General features: G+C 40.8%; 1 protein-coding gene across 2 annotated transcripts in view; it reads right to left on the reverse strand.

The window, feature by feature from the left end:
- Positions 1-304: 304 nt before the first annotated feature.
- LOC126263183 (trypsin delta-like) overlaps positions 305-17183 on the reverse strand; it is a 196606-nt gene continuing 179727 nt past the window's right edge. The window contains exon 3 of one of the 2 annotated variants that reach the window (XM_049960236.1): positions 305-588. In XM_049960236.1, the coding sequence (XP_049816193.1) occupies positions 325-588 (264 nt within the window). In that variant the 3' untranslated portion in view covers positions 305-324. The remainder of the gene's footprint in view (positions 589-17183) is intronic. The other variant, XM_049960237.1, reaches the window with a different exon arrangement.

Below are 17183 nucleotides of genomic sequence, written 5' to 3' on the forward strand. Positions count from 1 at the left end.
AAGAATGAGGCGCCTTTTTCCAACTGGTTTTAACGATCTAATGATCTTTGATAAACTGCTGCTAGAAGGAAAACAAAACCTGACCCATAATCTGTATAGAATCGTATAGATATTTTGAATATTGCTGGTATGGACCATATTTATCAGACAAGGAATGGGAAAAGAAAGCAGATGGACTGCCGTTTTTTGTAGTACTGAGTGAGCTATGTTTGTGTAAGAGAACAGGATGGTGCAGGGTATGTTTTATTGCTGTGATACTGAGCTGGTTCTGTTTAAGAAAAGTACAACCTGATGGTTTGTTGAAAGTGTTAATTTATTGTCTCGTCACACGCCGGTAGCAGACTGGATCCAAGAGCGGAGATTGGCGACGTTGGCGTAGACTCCTGGATAATCGGCCAGACCGCATCCAGTGCCGAACGACACGATGCCGACCTGCGTGGAGCCTGACACCAGAGGTCCGCCGCTGTCTCCCTGGCAGGCGTCCTTGCCTCCGCCGGAGACGCCGGCGCAGATCATGCGGGAGGTGATGCTGCCGTAAGCGGCGTTGCACGTGTTACGGTCTATGATCTGGACGGTGACGGCCTGCAGGTTCGACGAGTAGCCGCCGGAACTCACCACTCCGAATCCGGAGACGGTGACGGAGGTTCCCGCCGAGGGCTCTGACGACGTCAGGGAGACGGCCTGCACGTTGGAGCCGAAGCTGAAGGCGTTGGACACCTGCAGCACGCAGATGTCGTAGTCGACGGTGGCCGAGTTGTAGCTGGAGTGCGACTGCCCGCCGGACACGGAGTGTACGCTGCCGCCGCTGCCCCTGGTTGAAGTGCCGGCTCGCAGTTGGAGGCTGGTCAGCGACACGCCCTCCACGCAGTGGGCCGCCGACAGCGCCCAGTTGCTGCTGATGATGGACGCTCCGCACGGGGAGCCGTTCCTGAGTGACAGCAAGCGCCAGTTACTTCTGGTCCCTCATGAGGTACGTTGGGTGCTATCTGGTTCGTGCGTACGTTCGTAGCGTTTTTGTTTCCCATGTTCGTATTCTGGTTGATGTGGGTTTGTTTATAGGCTGTCATTTTTTTTAATTGTAACACACTGTTGTAATTTACAGTTGCTATTTGGGTTCATATATTTTTATTTTGCCTTTTTATGAGAGTGAGTGCAGCTATGGAGGCTGGAAAATGGAGTGCGAAGTGAAGAAATCGAAACACTTCTGACATGTTCTTCTGTTTGAGATTAGTTGTATGTGTTTAATTAATGTATTGAGTTGTCATTTTGCACTTTGCACTTTAATAACAGAGACCTTGCTCCCTGTAAAACAGTACCTCCACTATGAACCCGAGGATTAACTGTTGTTACTTAAGCAATGTGTGCTTCATAATTTACTTCGTTGAAGCTACAGTACTGGCCATTAAAATTGCTACACCAAGAAGAAATGCAGATGATAAACGCGTATTCATTGGACAAATATATTATACTAGAACTGACATGTGATTACATTTTTACGCAATTAGGGTGCATAGATCCGGAGAAATCAGTACCCAGAACAACCACCTCTGGCCGTAATAACGGCCTTGATACGTCTCGGCATTGAGTCAAAACAGAGCTTGGATGGTGTCTACAGGTAGCTGGCCATGCAGCGTCAACACGATACCACAGTTCATCAAGAGTAGTGACTGTAGTATTGTGACGAGCCATTTGCTTGGCCACCATTGACCAGACGTTTTTAGTTGGTGAGAAATCTGGAGAATGTGCTGGCCAGGGCGGCAGTCGAACATTTTCTGTATCCAGAAAGGCCCGTAGAGGACCTGCAACATGCGGTCGCGCATTATCCTGCTGAAATGTAGGGATTCGCAGGGATCGAATGAAGTGTAGAGCCAGGGGTTCTAACACATCTGAAATGTAACGGCCACTGTTCAAAGTGCCGTCAATGCAAACAAGAGGTGACCGAGACGTGTAACCAATGGCACCCCATACCATCATGCTGGGTGATACGCCCAATGGCGATGACGAATAAACGCTTCCAATGTGAGTTCACCGTGATGTCGCCAAACACGGATGCGACCATCATGATGCTGTAAACAGAACCTGGATTCATCCGAAAAAATGACGTTTTGTCATTCGTGTACCCAGGTACGTCGTTGAGTACGCCATCACAGGCGCTCCTGTCTGTGATGCGGCATCAAGGGTAACCGCAGCCGTAGTCTCCGAGCCGATAGTCCATGCTGCTGCAAAGGTCGTCGAACTGTTCATGCAGATGATTGTTGTCTTGCAAACGTCCCCGTCTGTTGACTCAGGGATCGAGACGTGGCTGCACGCTCCATTACAGCCATGCGGATAAGATGTCTGTCATCTCGACTGCTAGTGATACGAGGCCGTTGGGATCCAGCACGGCATTCCGTATTACCCTCCTGAACCCATCGATTCCATATTCTGCTAACAGTCATTGGATATCGACCAATGCAAGCAGCAACGTCGCGATACGATAAATCGCAATCGCGATAGGCTACAATCCGACCTTTATCAAAGTCGGAAACGTGATTTCTCCTCCTTACACGAGGCATTACAACAACGTTTCACCAGGCAACGCCGGTCAGCTGCTGTTTGTGTATGAGAAATCGGTTGGAAACTTTCCCCATGTCAGCACGTTTAGGTGTCGCCAACGGCACCAGCCTTCTGTGAATGCTCTGAAAAGCTTATGATTTGCATACCACAGCATCTTCTTCCTGTCGGTTAAATTTCACGTCTGTACCACGTCATCTTCGTGGTGCAACAATTTTAATGGCCAATAGTGTATTTTGTACTTAAAATTATTTTCGTTTGTGACGATTCCAGTTAACTGATCTCTTCGTGAAGAAATGATTTTCTAGTAAATTTATGAACGTGGTGTTTAACGACAGAAGTAGGGGACATATTACGTCTTTCAGTCTGGCACCTTTTACTTGCGTTGGGGGCGCAACGCGTCAAGAGACTAGCACTCAGATGCGGACAGTCGCAGTTAAGACAGTGACGCAGGGCAGTCGAAGGCTGGTGCACACAACAAGCGGCCACAACAAGCGGCCACTGTACAGTGGTGAATGCAAAAGTCGACTTGGTGCGTTCCCAGCAGTAAATAATGTCACGGATGTAACTGATTCGAATGCAAGAGCTTTTGCTGTCTGAATCTATGTCGTATTGGGTAACACCGCAAGTGTAACAAGCATAGTGGCCAAGTAATAAGGCGAGCAGCAACAACGTGTTTAATATGAGACGTGAAGACACCACAACGAGATGATTACTCACTGTCACACGACTGTTCTTTACTTAAAAAAGCAAGGAAAATATTATTTTCTACTTATATTCGTCAATGGAGGATCATTTATGTTAGGAAAGTTGATATTAGTTAGTTCCTGACAGTATAATTCCAATAAAGTGTCTTAGTATCACTGAAACTTACCGTTTCCTTTCTCCATTGCCTTTTCTCAAAGTCATCCTGATAATCAAAGGGGAATTATAGACAATGTAAATGTTTGTGCAGCAATACTAATGTTACGTACTGTGATAGAAACAGAAAGAAAATTCTTTTATTACTGTTAATTGTATTGTTTTGATTCTGTAAATTAACCAACAGTCACAGTTCGAAGATAAAAATAAATTTTGCTCATTTATTGGAGTGGTTGATTTGCCATAGTTCGTGGTTAATCTGATTTTCAGTATTTTACAGAGTTGACAAAAAAAGCAGCAAAATTAACAGTTTTTATCAATTCTTTTCGAATAATTCAGTAACGTTGTGTCCAAAATAAGGAAACAAACCAGTGCTTGTTTGCTTCATTTTTCATTAAAATCATGTAGTTAAATATAAAGAAAAATGTTTCAGTGTCTAGTTGCCGGGATATGAACAGTTCTTTATGTAGAGCTAATGAGCGTGTAGCAATACGTCAATGGAAATTGATCACCCGTATGTAGATGCGCGACTCGATACGCAGAAGTTAAAGACTCGTTCACAAAAGTATACACGTTGCAGTTTAATTCCTGATGAAACATAAAATTTTAAATTAACATCTAAAAAGGATGTAAAAAAACCAAACCAACGTATTTAACATATTGCAACACCAAACACAATGGTCTGAATCATCACTAAATCGGAGATGCTTTGAAAAATGTCGTCCAGTAAGGAGTGCTTGTGATCTTCTGCAGCTGGATCAGCGTGTGACGAGACGAAATAGGTAACGTCATCGGTTTCGTACTCATTCACCCCCCCCCCCCCCTCCTCATCCCTTACGAAGAGAACCTGTGTATCCAGTCTGTCTGTGAATAGGGTAAATCTGTGTGAAAGTTTGCGTAGCGTATACCTAAGACGGAACATGGAAACCACCTAGGTACTCACTAAGTGGGATGTTGGAGACCGTTAGAACCCAAAACCAGGCTAGACGGCACACCAACTCCTCGTTGCTAATTCGTCGGACGGATTTGATCCGTCGCCCGGATATTGCTCTATCTCGGGAGCGGTCGCTTTAAAACGCGCAGCTACATCGTCGGGTTTGGTTATATCAATAAACTGCGTTCAGGAACGACTGAAATAGGTGCCTATTTAGAATCATCAGTCTTAGCTCCAATTCTTGGCAGGATATCTTAAGCTACTGTTAACTGGGACGCTTCAGTTAATTGGTAGAATACTGAGAAAATGGAGTCAGTCTACAAAGGAGATTGCTGGCGAAACAGGTATGCTGTCTATCCTAGAATATCGCACAACTTTGTGGATCCATGCGAGACAGGAATATCACGCGATATTGAACGTATATAAACAAGGACAACACGAATGGTCAGAAAATTGTTGGATCCACGAGAGAACGTCATGGAAATAGAAAAAAAGTGAAATGGTAGGCACTTGCAGTTAGACGGCTAATGTCGAGTGAAAGCCTGCTTTCAAAGTTTCAAGAACAACTTTAGGGATATCTAGGAATGTATTATAGCTCCGTAAGTATCCCTTCTGTAGAGATCGCGAAGATCAGAATAGACAAGTACAGCTCCCATGGAGAAATTGAAGTATTCTGTCCTTGCTCCGTAAGCGAGTAGAACAGGAAGGAGCCCTAATATATGGAACACTGAAAAGTGACCTCTTCTAAGTACTTCATAGTGATTTGTACACGTCAATGTATGGTGCCGGTGCAACCGCGTAAAGGAGGAGAGGTCCACTTAAAAACAGCATGACTAGAGTAACCTTGAAACAGCCAATCAACCGCTCGAGTTTCAGGACAGTCGGCGATGCTCGAAACACAAACCAGACTGATATCCTCGTGTGACAAGGATCGCAGCAACCAGCGGATTGATTTGGGTTAACTCTGCCACTAAAAGTGGTTGGGTTGTTTCATCGTCATCTGACAGTACTGGCGATGTGCAAGCAGCGAAGTGTCAGTATAAACGTAGCCTAATAAACGTGCGCAATGGGTAGCAAAGTGTCAGAATATTGTAATGCTTACGCCTCATAGTAGAGCTGCCAGGGATACTGCGATATGCTGGCAGCAGACCCACCCACGATTCTGCCCGAGAGGCGGGGCCGCCACAGTTTGGGGACCTTCCTGGGACGGACAAGGCCGGCTTGGCAGAACGCCACCACCAGCAACAGAAGGAGCAGCAGGCAGCTACACTTCTGCATCTCGGATGCGGCGCGGCTGCACGCCGGGAGGTGTCTCACACAACTTATAAAGCCACGCCGAGGTCGTCCTGCCACTTGCTGTTATCTCACCCTGCCACTTCAGACAAGCTAGAAGGTGTTTGTCTCGTAGTCTTACTGCGTCATTGCTCCTAGAGATAATGTAACAGTTACAAGAAGACGGCTTGTGGGTTAATACCACTGACAAGAAAACATCACCAATTGACCTTTTATTTTAAGGAGAAAAGGCACACATACTAGATATATGCCTTAGCCGTCGATTCCGCACAGAAATTTGGATCATAATTCTGATAGTACGCAATTACGACCTCCTGCCCCAATGCCCTAATGCAGCCACCTAACGCCCGAGCGCGAGGTGCTCTTCAGCAGGCTGACAGCAACAGCCCTCCTATTTGTGGAACACGGAAGAGGCAAGAGGAGAGGGAGGGGGGCCCATCTGCCCAATGTGTTTGTTCGAGAACACGCGTTATTTTAAGCGAAAAATAGTAATATGAATAAGAAATATGTCAACCACACACACATGTGGTGAGGTGGCTAAGTCATGGGGTACCTCACAATACCATATCGGACCTCCTTTTGCCTGACCTAGTGCAGCAAACTGGAGGTCCCCTGGAGAAAAATTGAGCCACATTGCCTCTTTAGCAGTCCATAATTGCGAAAATAATGCCGATGCAGGATTTTGTGCCCAAACTGATCTCTCACCTATGTCCCACAAATGTTCGATGGGACTCACGTCGTGCGACCTGTGTGGCCAAATCATTCGGTATAATTGTCTAGAATGTTCTTCAGACCAATCGTGAGCAATTGCTCTCCGGTGACATGATATGTTGCTCTCGGCAACAGATATGTCATTTGCTCTTTCTTTACCAGCGTAGCCTTTAAATGACCAAGTATAATCTCCACTAACAAGAAGTTTGAAAACGTTACCTCCATATTTATGACTTTTGTTAGGGATTTATTGTCCAAAGTAAATACACCCCCGAAATGGTTCGTTGCTTTCGTCTACGCAAACGACTTCTTCTGGAGTGTAGGATTCCTTGAATTTCTTCCCCAGAAAAGCCAAAAATTGTGTGAAGAGCCTGTCTTCTGGATGTGCAGCAGGGCGTTCAACGTCTTAAACTCTGACATTCCCTTTTTCCAAAGACTTCCGATCATTGTCCACACTACACCCATTTTCAACTTCTTCTTTTTCTTTGATTACCACTTTATCCAAACTTCCTTGAACACTATGTAGGTTTACATTTGACCATAACTGAAATTCAGGAGCATGTTTGTTAAACAATTATAGTAAAAGTAGACTTGATTTCAGCGCAGATAATCTGGTTTCTTTATTGATTAGCTTAGTAACTGCTCTTACCACCGTGATGTGATTAATTGTTTAGTGTCGCTATACAAGCATTGAAATGAAAGTGACTCTTAAGCCCCAAAAATGATTATATAGTGAGTACATGAAAGAATCAACTTCTTACAGTCTGTATTAAACTGTAAGACTGGTGTAACATATCAATGACATAGCGATCATATATTTCAGACTTTAGTACTGTATATGCTGTAATGAAAAAGTTTTAACTTGAGAAAATGTTCAAGGTAACGCGTACTCCAATAAATAATACAACTATCTTAATTCAGGGCCATCTCTGAGGCTATGTCAAGACGAACTTACCGCTATACCCTTCTCACAGAGATGCTAGTCCTACTGGGGAGAGTACATCCAATCTGGAAGCGAAGAGCTAGTGGGGATTTGAAGTTTTGAGTCTGTCCTTGACGTATGCGCTAGTAGCACAAATGGTAGCGTACTCCTTGAAAGAGGCCAGATAGGGACTCTAGTGACAGTTCAGATTAGAGTTTACAATGTGCCACAAACATTCGAGATTGTAATCGTTGCTGCTCATCTGTCGAACATTCAGATATGCTCTTCATCATTTTGGGTAACTATCTGCCATTATGATATCTCAAGCAATTTAATTAATTTGCAGACCAACTTGATATCAAAAGTGTCCTGATGCCGCCACTACCCTACTACTTATGGCATCTTAAACATAAATTTATACATGTATAAAATTAATTTTGGTTCGTTGCTGGTGATGTAAGTCACAACAAATTTTGATCCTAGCAGAAGTTTGAAATTGGTGTACCCACCTCTGTTCACTCCATGCTATCGCTAAAAGTTCATAAAATAATTACTTTTCTTATCGCTCAAGAACTCAATTGCATACTTCCTGTGTATATTCCCAAGTCATATCAGAACAATAAATTTTCCAAGCTCCAAAAGAGAAACAGCACGTGAGAAACTTATACCAAGGCCATGAAACAATAATTTCAACAGGGAGACATGTTTTCCATGGCAGCAACAACTTCACGCTCTTTTGGAACATACAGCCAATGCCCAACCATCCTGATCATTATAGCTACTGTTTTGCCATAACAACCATCATATCTCATGGCAAGTAAAACATCCATAAAATATATAATTGTCATTAACAGGTTTTTTCGCTTATCAAACGCGCTGTTCACCTCACTATTAAGTTAAAAGGGCCCATTGCTGATTAAGAAATTCACGTGAGTGTGATGTTTACTTATTCTTCTGTTGTTTTTAATTTTGGCTAACTGTGGGAAATCAAATAGCTGCTACCATTTCCAAGTCCCAGTTTGTGACCACTCTTCTGTCCTTACCAGGGGTTTGTTTGACAGTCTTTACGGATTAGGGAAGGATGGGGAAACAAGTCGGTCTTGCCCTTTCAAAGGAAGGCTGCTACCTCTCTCTGAGCCTAAAATGTTGTATTGCTGCGTACAGTTTAAGGTTCCTGAACCCAAGACTTCACTGTTTACTATCCGATGAACTCACAAGGAATATCAAAACTAGACATGATTGTCTTAATGGGATTTCCGCGATCGTTCATTAAATAAAAATATGACATTTCAGTCTTTTGATCGCACAGGTGTTATTATGAGATTTTTAAAGACCTGTTTTAGGCTTACACATGAATGCAACAGCACGCTCCAGTAAGAACCAGCTGCAGAGGAACGGCCCTCAGCGTACTGGCGGCGAGGTGAATTGGGCGCGACGGAAGAAGACTCTGCGTGGCGTTGCATACGTTCTGACGTAGGGAAATCCTCTCCACCACCAATCAAAACAAAGAAGAGGAAACGCACATTTTCGAAAGAATATCTACACCTTAATTATGTTTTTAAGTTTCTTTATAAAGAAATTTTAAATTAGTGTAAATTATTTCGGTTCATAGTCCACTCAAAAAAAAATTATTCATATGTTATTACTTTAAAAATTGTTTTATTAAAAGTATATTCGCCATTAATATCTACGGTGAAATAATAACATATGCACAATTCTTAAAGGTAGAGAGCACTTTTTACTGTTACCAATCAGGTTTCTCTAAAACTGCGATATAAGGTTTTAACAGATTAACATTTACTTTAGTTATGACAGAGAACCGATAGTTCTGTAGTGACAAGATACTCTGTAACTGTAATATATGGTATGTTGGCATTTAATACGTTGCAAAATTTATTTTTGTAAACTAAAGTATTTCTACCACTAACTGTATCTCTCTTGTTAACTATATTTTTCACTTTGTCTAACAGATCTGATGATGGGCAGCTAGCCTGAAACCGGTCATTGAAAATAAAAAATAGCGATCAAAAGACTGAAATGCCATATTTTTTTATCACAGGGAATAGTCTGCCTGGAGACTTCCACGAAGCCATAGACTTAGGATGCAGAAGAGCGGCTAAGATAATCGGAAATACTATTGAAGGTTAACTGTTAAGTAAAATCTACAGTCTTTTCATTTCTCTACTACCACATAGATGGCTGACTCTAGCAACTGCATACGCACAGGCGTTTTTGTATGTAGAGAAAGGTAGGAGTAGATTAGTGTTTAAAGTCCAGTAGACAACTAGGTCATTAGAGACGGAGCACAAGCTCTGACTAGAGAAACATGGAGAAGGAAATCGGCCATGCACTTTCTAGGGAAGTATCCTGGCATTTGCCTTAGGCGAATTAGGAAAATCATGGAAAACCTAAATCAGGATGGACGGACAAAGGTTTTAACGATCATTCTCTCGAATGCGAGTCCAGTGTGCTAACCACTGCACCACTTCACTCGGTGTAGCGAAAACACAGGCTGGCAATAATTAATTAACAGCGTATTAATAGTTACAAAACCTTACTTTCAACTGTTTTCATGAATACAAACGCTGCTGTGCAACGTGGATCCTCTCATTCTAGCAAAACATAATGCAGGAAAAGATATTATGTTCATTCTTTCTTGTGCCAATTGAGGCTCATAGGTAGTAGGCACAATTCTGATGAATAATCGGACTCATAACCAGCTTCGGCACTCCCTGCCAACCACAAGCCATCCAGAACATGGACACAGCAAAGTTTAGCGAAGAATTTGCTTTTCCACTGGACACCAGCTCATTTGGGTATTGGAACCAATTAAAAGGAGTTTGTTGCTGCCATGTGATCCATGTAATACCTACTCTTTCGCATTGTGCCGTCTCCGTTCATTCGATGAACTAACACTTGTCTCACAAAATCATCATGCATCTTTAATATAAAAAGGCTTGGATGTAAGAGATAACACCGTGGTATCGCTGAAGATGGCGGCCGCAGCGTGAAATCGATGCGTTGCCCAGCAGTCCTTGGATTGGGCCCTATCCACAGATGTAAGTACACCTTCTTCTGCGAATATTGAAACGTCCCCTTTAGAACAATTATACAGGACTGTGCTTTAACTGACACACAATATTTTTAGCGCAACGCAATCTGACTTTCAAAAATCCATACAAAAGAATGGCCCTGACTAACATTAACCTATACGTTTCACAAATCACTTACCTCACAAAAATTTTGGTTACTCGAGCTACTGCAATAAAGCTTGCGCCACTACTGCCAGCTAAATAAAAGATTCAAACTGTTGAAGGTACTAACTACTGATAGGCTTAGTTAGCAAATGAAAGATTTTTATAGAGAACAAACAATGTATTTACCTTAATAGTCATAATATACATAGCAGTTCATGACAAATTTCAAAACTCCGCCATCTCTCTCCCCACATCCACCACTGCTGGCGGCTCACCTCCAACTGCGCAACGCTACGCGCTGTTCACAGCCAGCTGCCTAACACTACAATGGCGAGTATTACAAAAATGCAAAGCAGCCACAGACTGCACACAGCACAGCCAGTGATTTTCATACAGAGGTGGCGTTACCAATAAAAAAACCTAAACAGCCTACTTACATAGCCCCCATGCTCCCCACAAAAAATTTTACAAATAGTTTTGGGCACTGGGCAATACATATTTGTTAAAATTTTTCATAATCGTAATTACAATAACAAAGAAATCAAATGCACACACTTATTGATACAATGTTGGTCAAAAGCTAAAATTTTCTCACAGTCCATAAAGATAGTCCTGATCATTAATCATAATAGTAATTACAGTTTTTTTTCACAAAGTCTCATTAGTAAAAGAAATTGCACACAGAAGTAGTGGATTTCCATGCAGTCTTGAAGAAGAAGTGTTGTCCTTCCAACTGAAAGACAGTGCTGACTCTTGACATGCTGACAGGTAATGGGCCACAACAGAGCAAACCCACAGCGGAGTCAATCGAAGTTTTGAAGAATATCGTTTGGTAGGTCATCACAGAGCAGACCCACTGCAGTCCTGGTAGAGATTACGGTATTGGTGGGCCACCAGAGGTGCAGACCCACTGCAGTCCTTGTAGAAATAATGGTATTGATGGATCATCAAAGGTGTAGACCCACTGTAGTCCTTGTAGAAATAATGGTACTGGTGAGTCAGCAAAGACGCAGACCCACTGTAGTCCTTGTAGAGACAGCCAGCAGCCATCTGTTGCAAATGTGCAGGTGCACAACCACCATTGAAGAGTCTTGCGGACAATATAGCAAGTCCATAAACTACCACTTGTGCACTCACAAAGTTTTTTAATTGTCCTTAGAACCAGCAATGCTGTTATCCAGTCCCTTGCTGAATTATTAACACACGTGCAAACACTAACAGTCCCTACTTCTCACATATTGTCCATATACTATGACCAACAGAAACGTGTGCAGTGAAATGTAACTTACAAGTTACTTAATTTGATGACCTGGTGTCAATTACAATTTTATAACATAAGAATACAATTACAAAGGTACAAAATACATCATTAAAGAACATAACAATACAGAGAACATTTGTAATACAGGCTTTACAAAAGAATCGAAATAACATATACGTCAGTGTTACAGGAATTATGACATGAGTACATACATAAAAGATCAGAATAACTTTCGATACATCAACTTCACACATGAGCATTAAAAAAAAAAAACAGAATAAATAATGTCTAAACATCTTTACAAAGAAAATAACATATTATCAGAAAAATTCTACAACATAACTCTTATTAGCTAAACACATAAAGACAGGAAAAACACAAATATACAAGAGTACACAAACACATACCAGAATAACACAGGGGGAAAGGACAGGGTTCGTTTTCAGTGTAACATTTGGTACTGCAGTCCAACCCAAAACTTCATTCCATAGATCTTTCGTCTTATTTCAACCTTTTCTTCCACCAAAAAAATCCTATCCAAGAATGCTTTCTGTATTTATTTCACATATTTCTTACCTCATTATTTATTTCCAAGAAAATCCTACCTATACCTGCTTTCTGTACTTTTTTCGTATAACTTCTCAATGCATTTCTTCCAATTCATCGCAACTCATTCTCTTCTATAGTCTACCCCCTCTTAAGCTAACTTAAATCTACTGAGCTCAGATGCTAAACTAAGGGACGAGGCAATGCAGCAGCACAAAACAATTAACACAAACAGCAATGACAAAAAAATGGAAATTTGCAAAGCAATTGCAATATTACGACTAATATAAGGCAATGAGCAGCAAACAAGAAAAATAAATCAGTAGTAAACTGGCTTAGCAGAGTAACACAAATTAAAATTCAGTAGCACTATGCCTGGCAAACAGCAGCTTATATCTAAACAAGACAAAGCTCAAGCAGAAAAAAAAATATTACACTAAAGACAACAAGACAGATAAGGGAAATGTCTATTCACATCTTAATGTCTATTCAATTAAAGTGGTGCACCACAAAAACAAATTCTACAAAAATTACCAACTACTCGAAAAGAAAATTATATTTGCAGTTACTGTTATTAGTCCCTTCTTGTTGTTCTTTCCATTCCAAGAGCTCCTTTTTTTTAAGAATGTGGATTACAAAATTATTATTTAATAGATCTGTTGACAGAAAGTGTTCACATTAGCAAATGCATTTTATTTTATAAAAGCAATGCTGCAACACAGCTGGAAACTAGATATCAAATGAAATAAGCAACTATGAAAAACAAAGCATAAAAATATCATTCAATAGTCATGTGACATTTCATAAGTTAGTAGAAATTCTCTCAACTCTCGTAGAAAGACACTTGTCCTAATCAGGTGTGCAGTCGTACGAATATTTCCCATCAATTCATAAGCATTTCAGTAAGTAGCACAAAATACGAGTAATCATATGTTTCCAAGTAATGAGCGTGTCGTATTTGCGATGCTTTCTACAAAGGAATGTCAATAGCGAGGTTAATGGCCTCCTTTTTTTTACCTAATGGCTGTTTCTCCAGGTGGCTGGCACAGGTGGCCGCTCAAGACGCATTACGTCAAGGTCACTTACCTTTCTTACCGAAATATTTATGACAACAGTTTCCGCTACAGTGGCAGTCTCGTATAAAAATATTTCACAGGTCAAGAATTTGCGTTACAAATCTGTAGAAACAAAATCCTATTGATATAACAGTGTCCAAAAAGTTTTCGTCGGCATTGTAATACATTCACGCATTTACATACATTTCATAACTCTTAAAGTACGATTCTTGGTTTCCAACAACCTGTTTCACAAACCAGAGTGAGTCCCTAACCACTACTCATTATTCCTTACCTTATTCATCAACACTTCTTCAATATTTTATGATAACAGATACGTAGCATACTCAAATAACTCATATAGCATCAGCTTATTGATCACAAACATACCTCAACAGCATAATACACATTGTCGTCATAATAATAACATCATAACACCTCAGTCAAATCTCAAAAACGTCGTAGCTTTCTGCAATAATTTCAAAACCTAAAAAAAATTCTTTGCTCATGTCAAAAGTGTCACCTGCCTCAAACATACCTTAAAAATCATGATCTCATACCAAATACATCATTCAAAGGTCTCATAGTATCACAATGGTTCTGAAAAAATATGAACAGTTCACAAAGTACAGACAAAATACAATTTCATAAGTGTGAAGTTATCCAAATGTGTAATTGCGTAAACATCTGTCACTGACGTAGTAAAAAAAATGTTTGTCTCTCAATTAAATGATCTGATAGCTGTGTAATACTGTGTTGGAGAAATATGGTACCGATGTGTAAAGTTGTATAAGCAAATACCATATTAGCTAGGGCTCCTTGTGCTTGCCAAACACATGATACACAAAGTAAGTGTGTACCCACCTGAGGATTAATGTAATTATACCCTCAGGTGTTACAGAATACAGCAATGGAATGAAATATATCACGGAAAACCCTTGTAGCATTGTACTCCAAATATCTTTAAAAATAAATATATTAAGTACAAAATCAATCACTCAAATACGTGTCCTGTAGCGCTAAATGTGCGTCTTCTTGCAACATAATCTCTGTGGAAGTGTCGTAGTTATCGTCCTCCGAAAGCTAAGTTCTGCAGAAGTCAATGTACTTACCTCATGATAAACAAAAGTGAAATGCTTTGTGTATAGATATCGTAGTTATTACTCTTATAGTTGTGATGAAGAAAGTACTGTACTGTAACGTATTGTTGTGCTACGGAAAACCCGGTCTCATTGTAGCTATACTACAAAAGTTACTACTAAAACCTGTTTTACTTTCCAGAAGAATTCAGAAAAACTGTGCAGATATAAAACAGATACACCGCAAAGGCAACATTGTAAATTGTCACTCATTAGTAGCGTCGCGATAAAACCGTGTAGTTGTCACATAAACTAACCACTGTGTCGTCTGGTATCTCACAGAAAGTACTTTAAACCCAGAATGTATTTTCAAGTAAACCAAAATGTTGCATTAAAATCTCAAGTTAAAAAAGCACATTATCTCTCAATAAACGGTTTTACATGTGAAATGTGGTGTAAACCTTTGCTCTTCCTAGTACGCAGAGTTTCAACTTCAAAGCAATTATCATGTTGTATACATCGGTAAAGAATGCTAAAATTTTTCTCAAGGCTAGCGTCTTATGTTATTTTTCTCGGAGCCAGCGGGCGCACGCGGCTGCCTGCTTGTGCGAGTCATTGTCTGTCTCTTTGTTGGCGAGCGCCGTTATTGGGATTAGGAGACCTAACTTCTACAAATTCACTTTGTCGAGAAGGCCCTGCCCTGTTTAAATCCCACCAGTTCTGATGCAATTCAGGTCTGTCGTTACGAATATATCGTCTGTCGTCATGTCGGTAGTTTACATAGTTTCTTGTTTGTCGGTCAAGTGGTGGAGACTTTCTCCCTAAATCGTAACTGCGCGCTGAACTGTTGCGTCTGAAAGTATTCTGTCTCCCTTGATAATAATAGTTCTGGTTACCATATTGACTGTTTCTCTGATTGTCTCTGTGATAGTCATTACCGCGGAGAGGTGATCTTCCCCTGTAATTACTACTACTCTGCCAACGGTTGTTATATGGGTGGTGTCTGTTTCGGTCACGATTTGTGTTGTGAGAATAGCCTTGTCGCGTCCAGTTATTATTTCTTTCATCGCGGAATTGCGACGGATGTGATCTGTAATTGTTGTGCTCCTGTTTCCGCGTTCCCCGATTGTCAGTGTCAATTTCCAGTTCTTGTAACAGTCCCTGAAAAGCCTCAATGTCTTCTTTGCAACGTCCTGCTAAAATAATATGTCGTAAATGTTCAGGTAATTTGATTAAGCAAATGCGGATGAGTTCTGAGGGGCTGTATGGGTTTGACAGGTACTGATTCTTGTGCAACATGTCTTCAAAATATTTGACAAGACTGGAAAATTGAGATTGTTCATAGTGTTTCATCATCATGATGCTATGTTTTACTCGGTCTTGTGTAGCTTGAGACCAATATGCTGAGAGGAACGCATGGTAAAATTCTCCTTCACTGTGACAATCGTGAATGACCGATCGCATTCTTACAGCTGGTTCATTCTCCAAGTAGCCACACATAAATCTAATCTGTGCTCCAATGATCAGTTGGGAGGAAAATAATGAGAGAATTGATGGAGCCACGCTTGTGGATGAATGTCGTTGGCAGAATTCTTAAACGTTTTGAATTTACGTGTAGTAATGAACAGCTTATAGTCAAAATCATCGTGTCGGCGAGTCGCATATCGGTCATTGTTACGTCATGTCGGCGGTTCCATCTCAAAATCCAATGCGCCTTGCCAATTTCTTTCATAATTTCCGAAATGTCCTGTGTTATTTTGTGGTTGTTCCGTATTTCTATGTCCCTCTTCCCGTACTGGAGCGCGAGTGTCCTCTGAAATATGTAATTCTTGTATTACCTGCGTCAACTGATCTTGTACTTCCCGGATTTCTCTTTTGTACTGTGTATTGATTTGATTTTGATTTTGTTTGAATTTTCTAATTTGTTCATACTCTTCTGTGTCAGTGAAGGCTACAGGTCTTGTGTCATTCAGATCATCATCTACCTTTGTAGATAAGTTAGTGACCTGATCCGAAAGTTCGGCTACTTTCTCCGATAGTGAACACATTTCCTCAGTGTGTTTTTCTGAACCAAGTTTCAGAGTGTCCATTTGTGTTGAAATCGAATCTACTGTGTCCTTCAAGTTTTCCTGAGTTTTTGCAAGTTGCGTAACCGAATCGGTAGATGCAACTGAGTCAATTTTAGCCCACAAGCTCTCATGATTTTCATGAACAATGGTTTGCAGTTCTTTTATGGCTGCTTCGTGATTCTGTATTGCATTTTCATGACGCGAAAAAATAGGTTGAAAATGCTCACAAATTTGTGTTTTTACGTCATTACAGACTTTTTGACATTTCGATTCAATGTTATGTAACTCAGTAGTTAAATCTTCACGTGTTTGTTCAAGTGTGGTCACTAACTTTTGAAGATTTTGTTCCATTGTGTCTAACTGTTGCTGTGTTTGTCTCTGGTGTTGTTCCATTGTGTCTAACTTTTGAAGATTTTGTTCCATTGTGTTTAACTTTTGAAGATTTTGTCCCATTTGTTGCATTAATTGCAATAATAATGTATTAGTGTCTGGAATCTGTTTCTCTATGCTTTTTTGCAGTGCATTTTCACCGGCAACATTTGAGAAAATGGTGAGGACCCAAAAACTGAGTCTACAATATTTGCAAAATTGTGTCCTGTCATTCCCGATTCCTGAGGCGAGCTGTTGCCGACCGATCGATCGATAATGCTTCCCTATTCACTAATTGTTTCACTGTCCACGCCATTGTTTGTCACCCGCTCC

The sequence above is a fragment of the Schistocerca nitens genome, chromosome 6 (genome assembly GCF_023898315.1).
Source record: "Schistocerca nitens isolate TAMUIC-IGC-003100 chromosome 6, iqSchNite1.1, whole genome shotgun sequence".
Taxonomy (NCBI): domain Eukaryota; kingdom Metazoa; phylum Arthropoda; class Insecta; order Orthoptera; family Acrididae; genus Schistocerca; species Schistocerca nitens.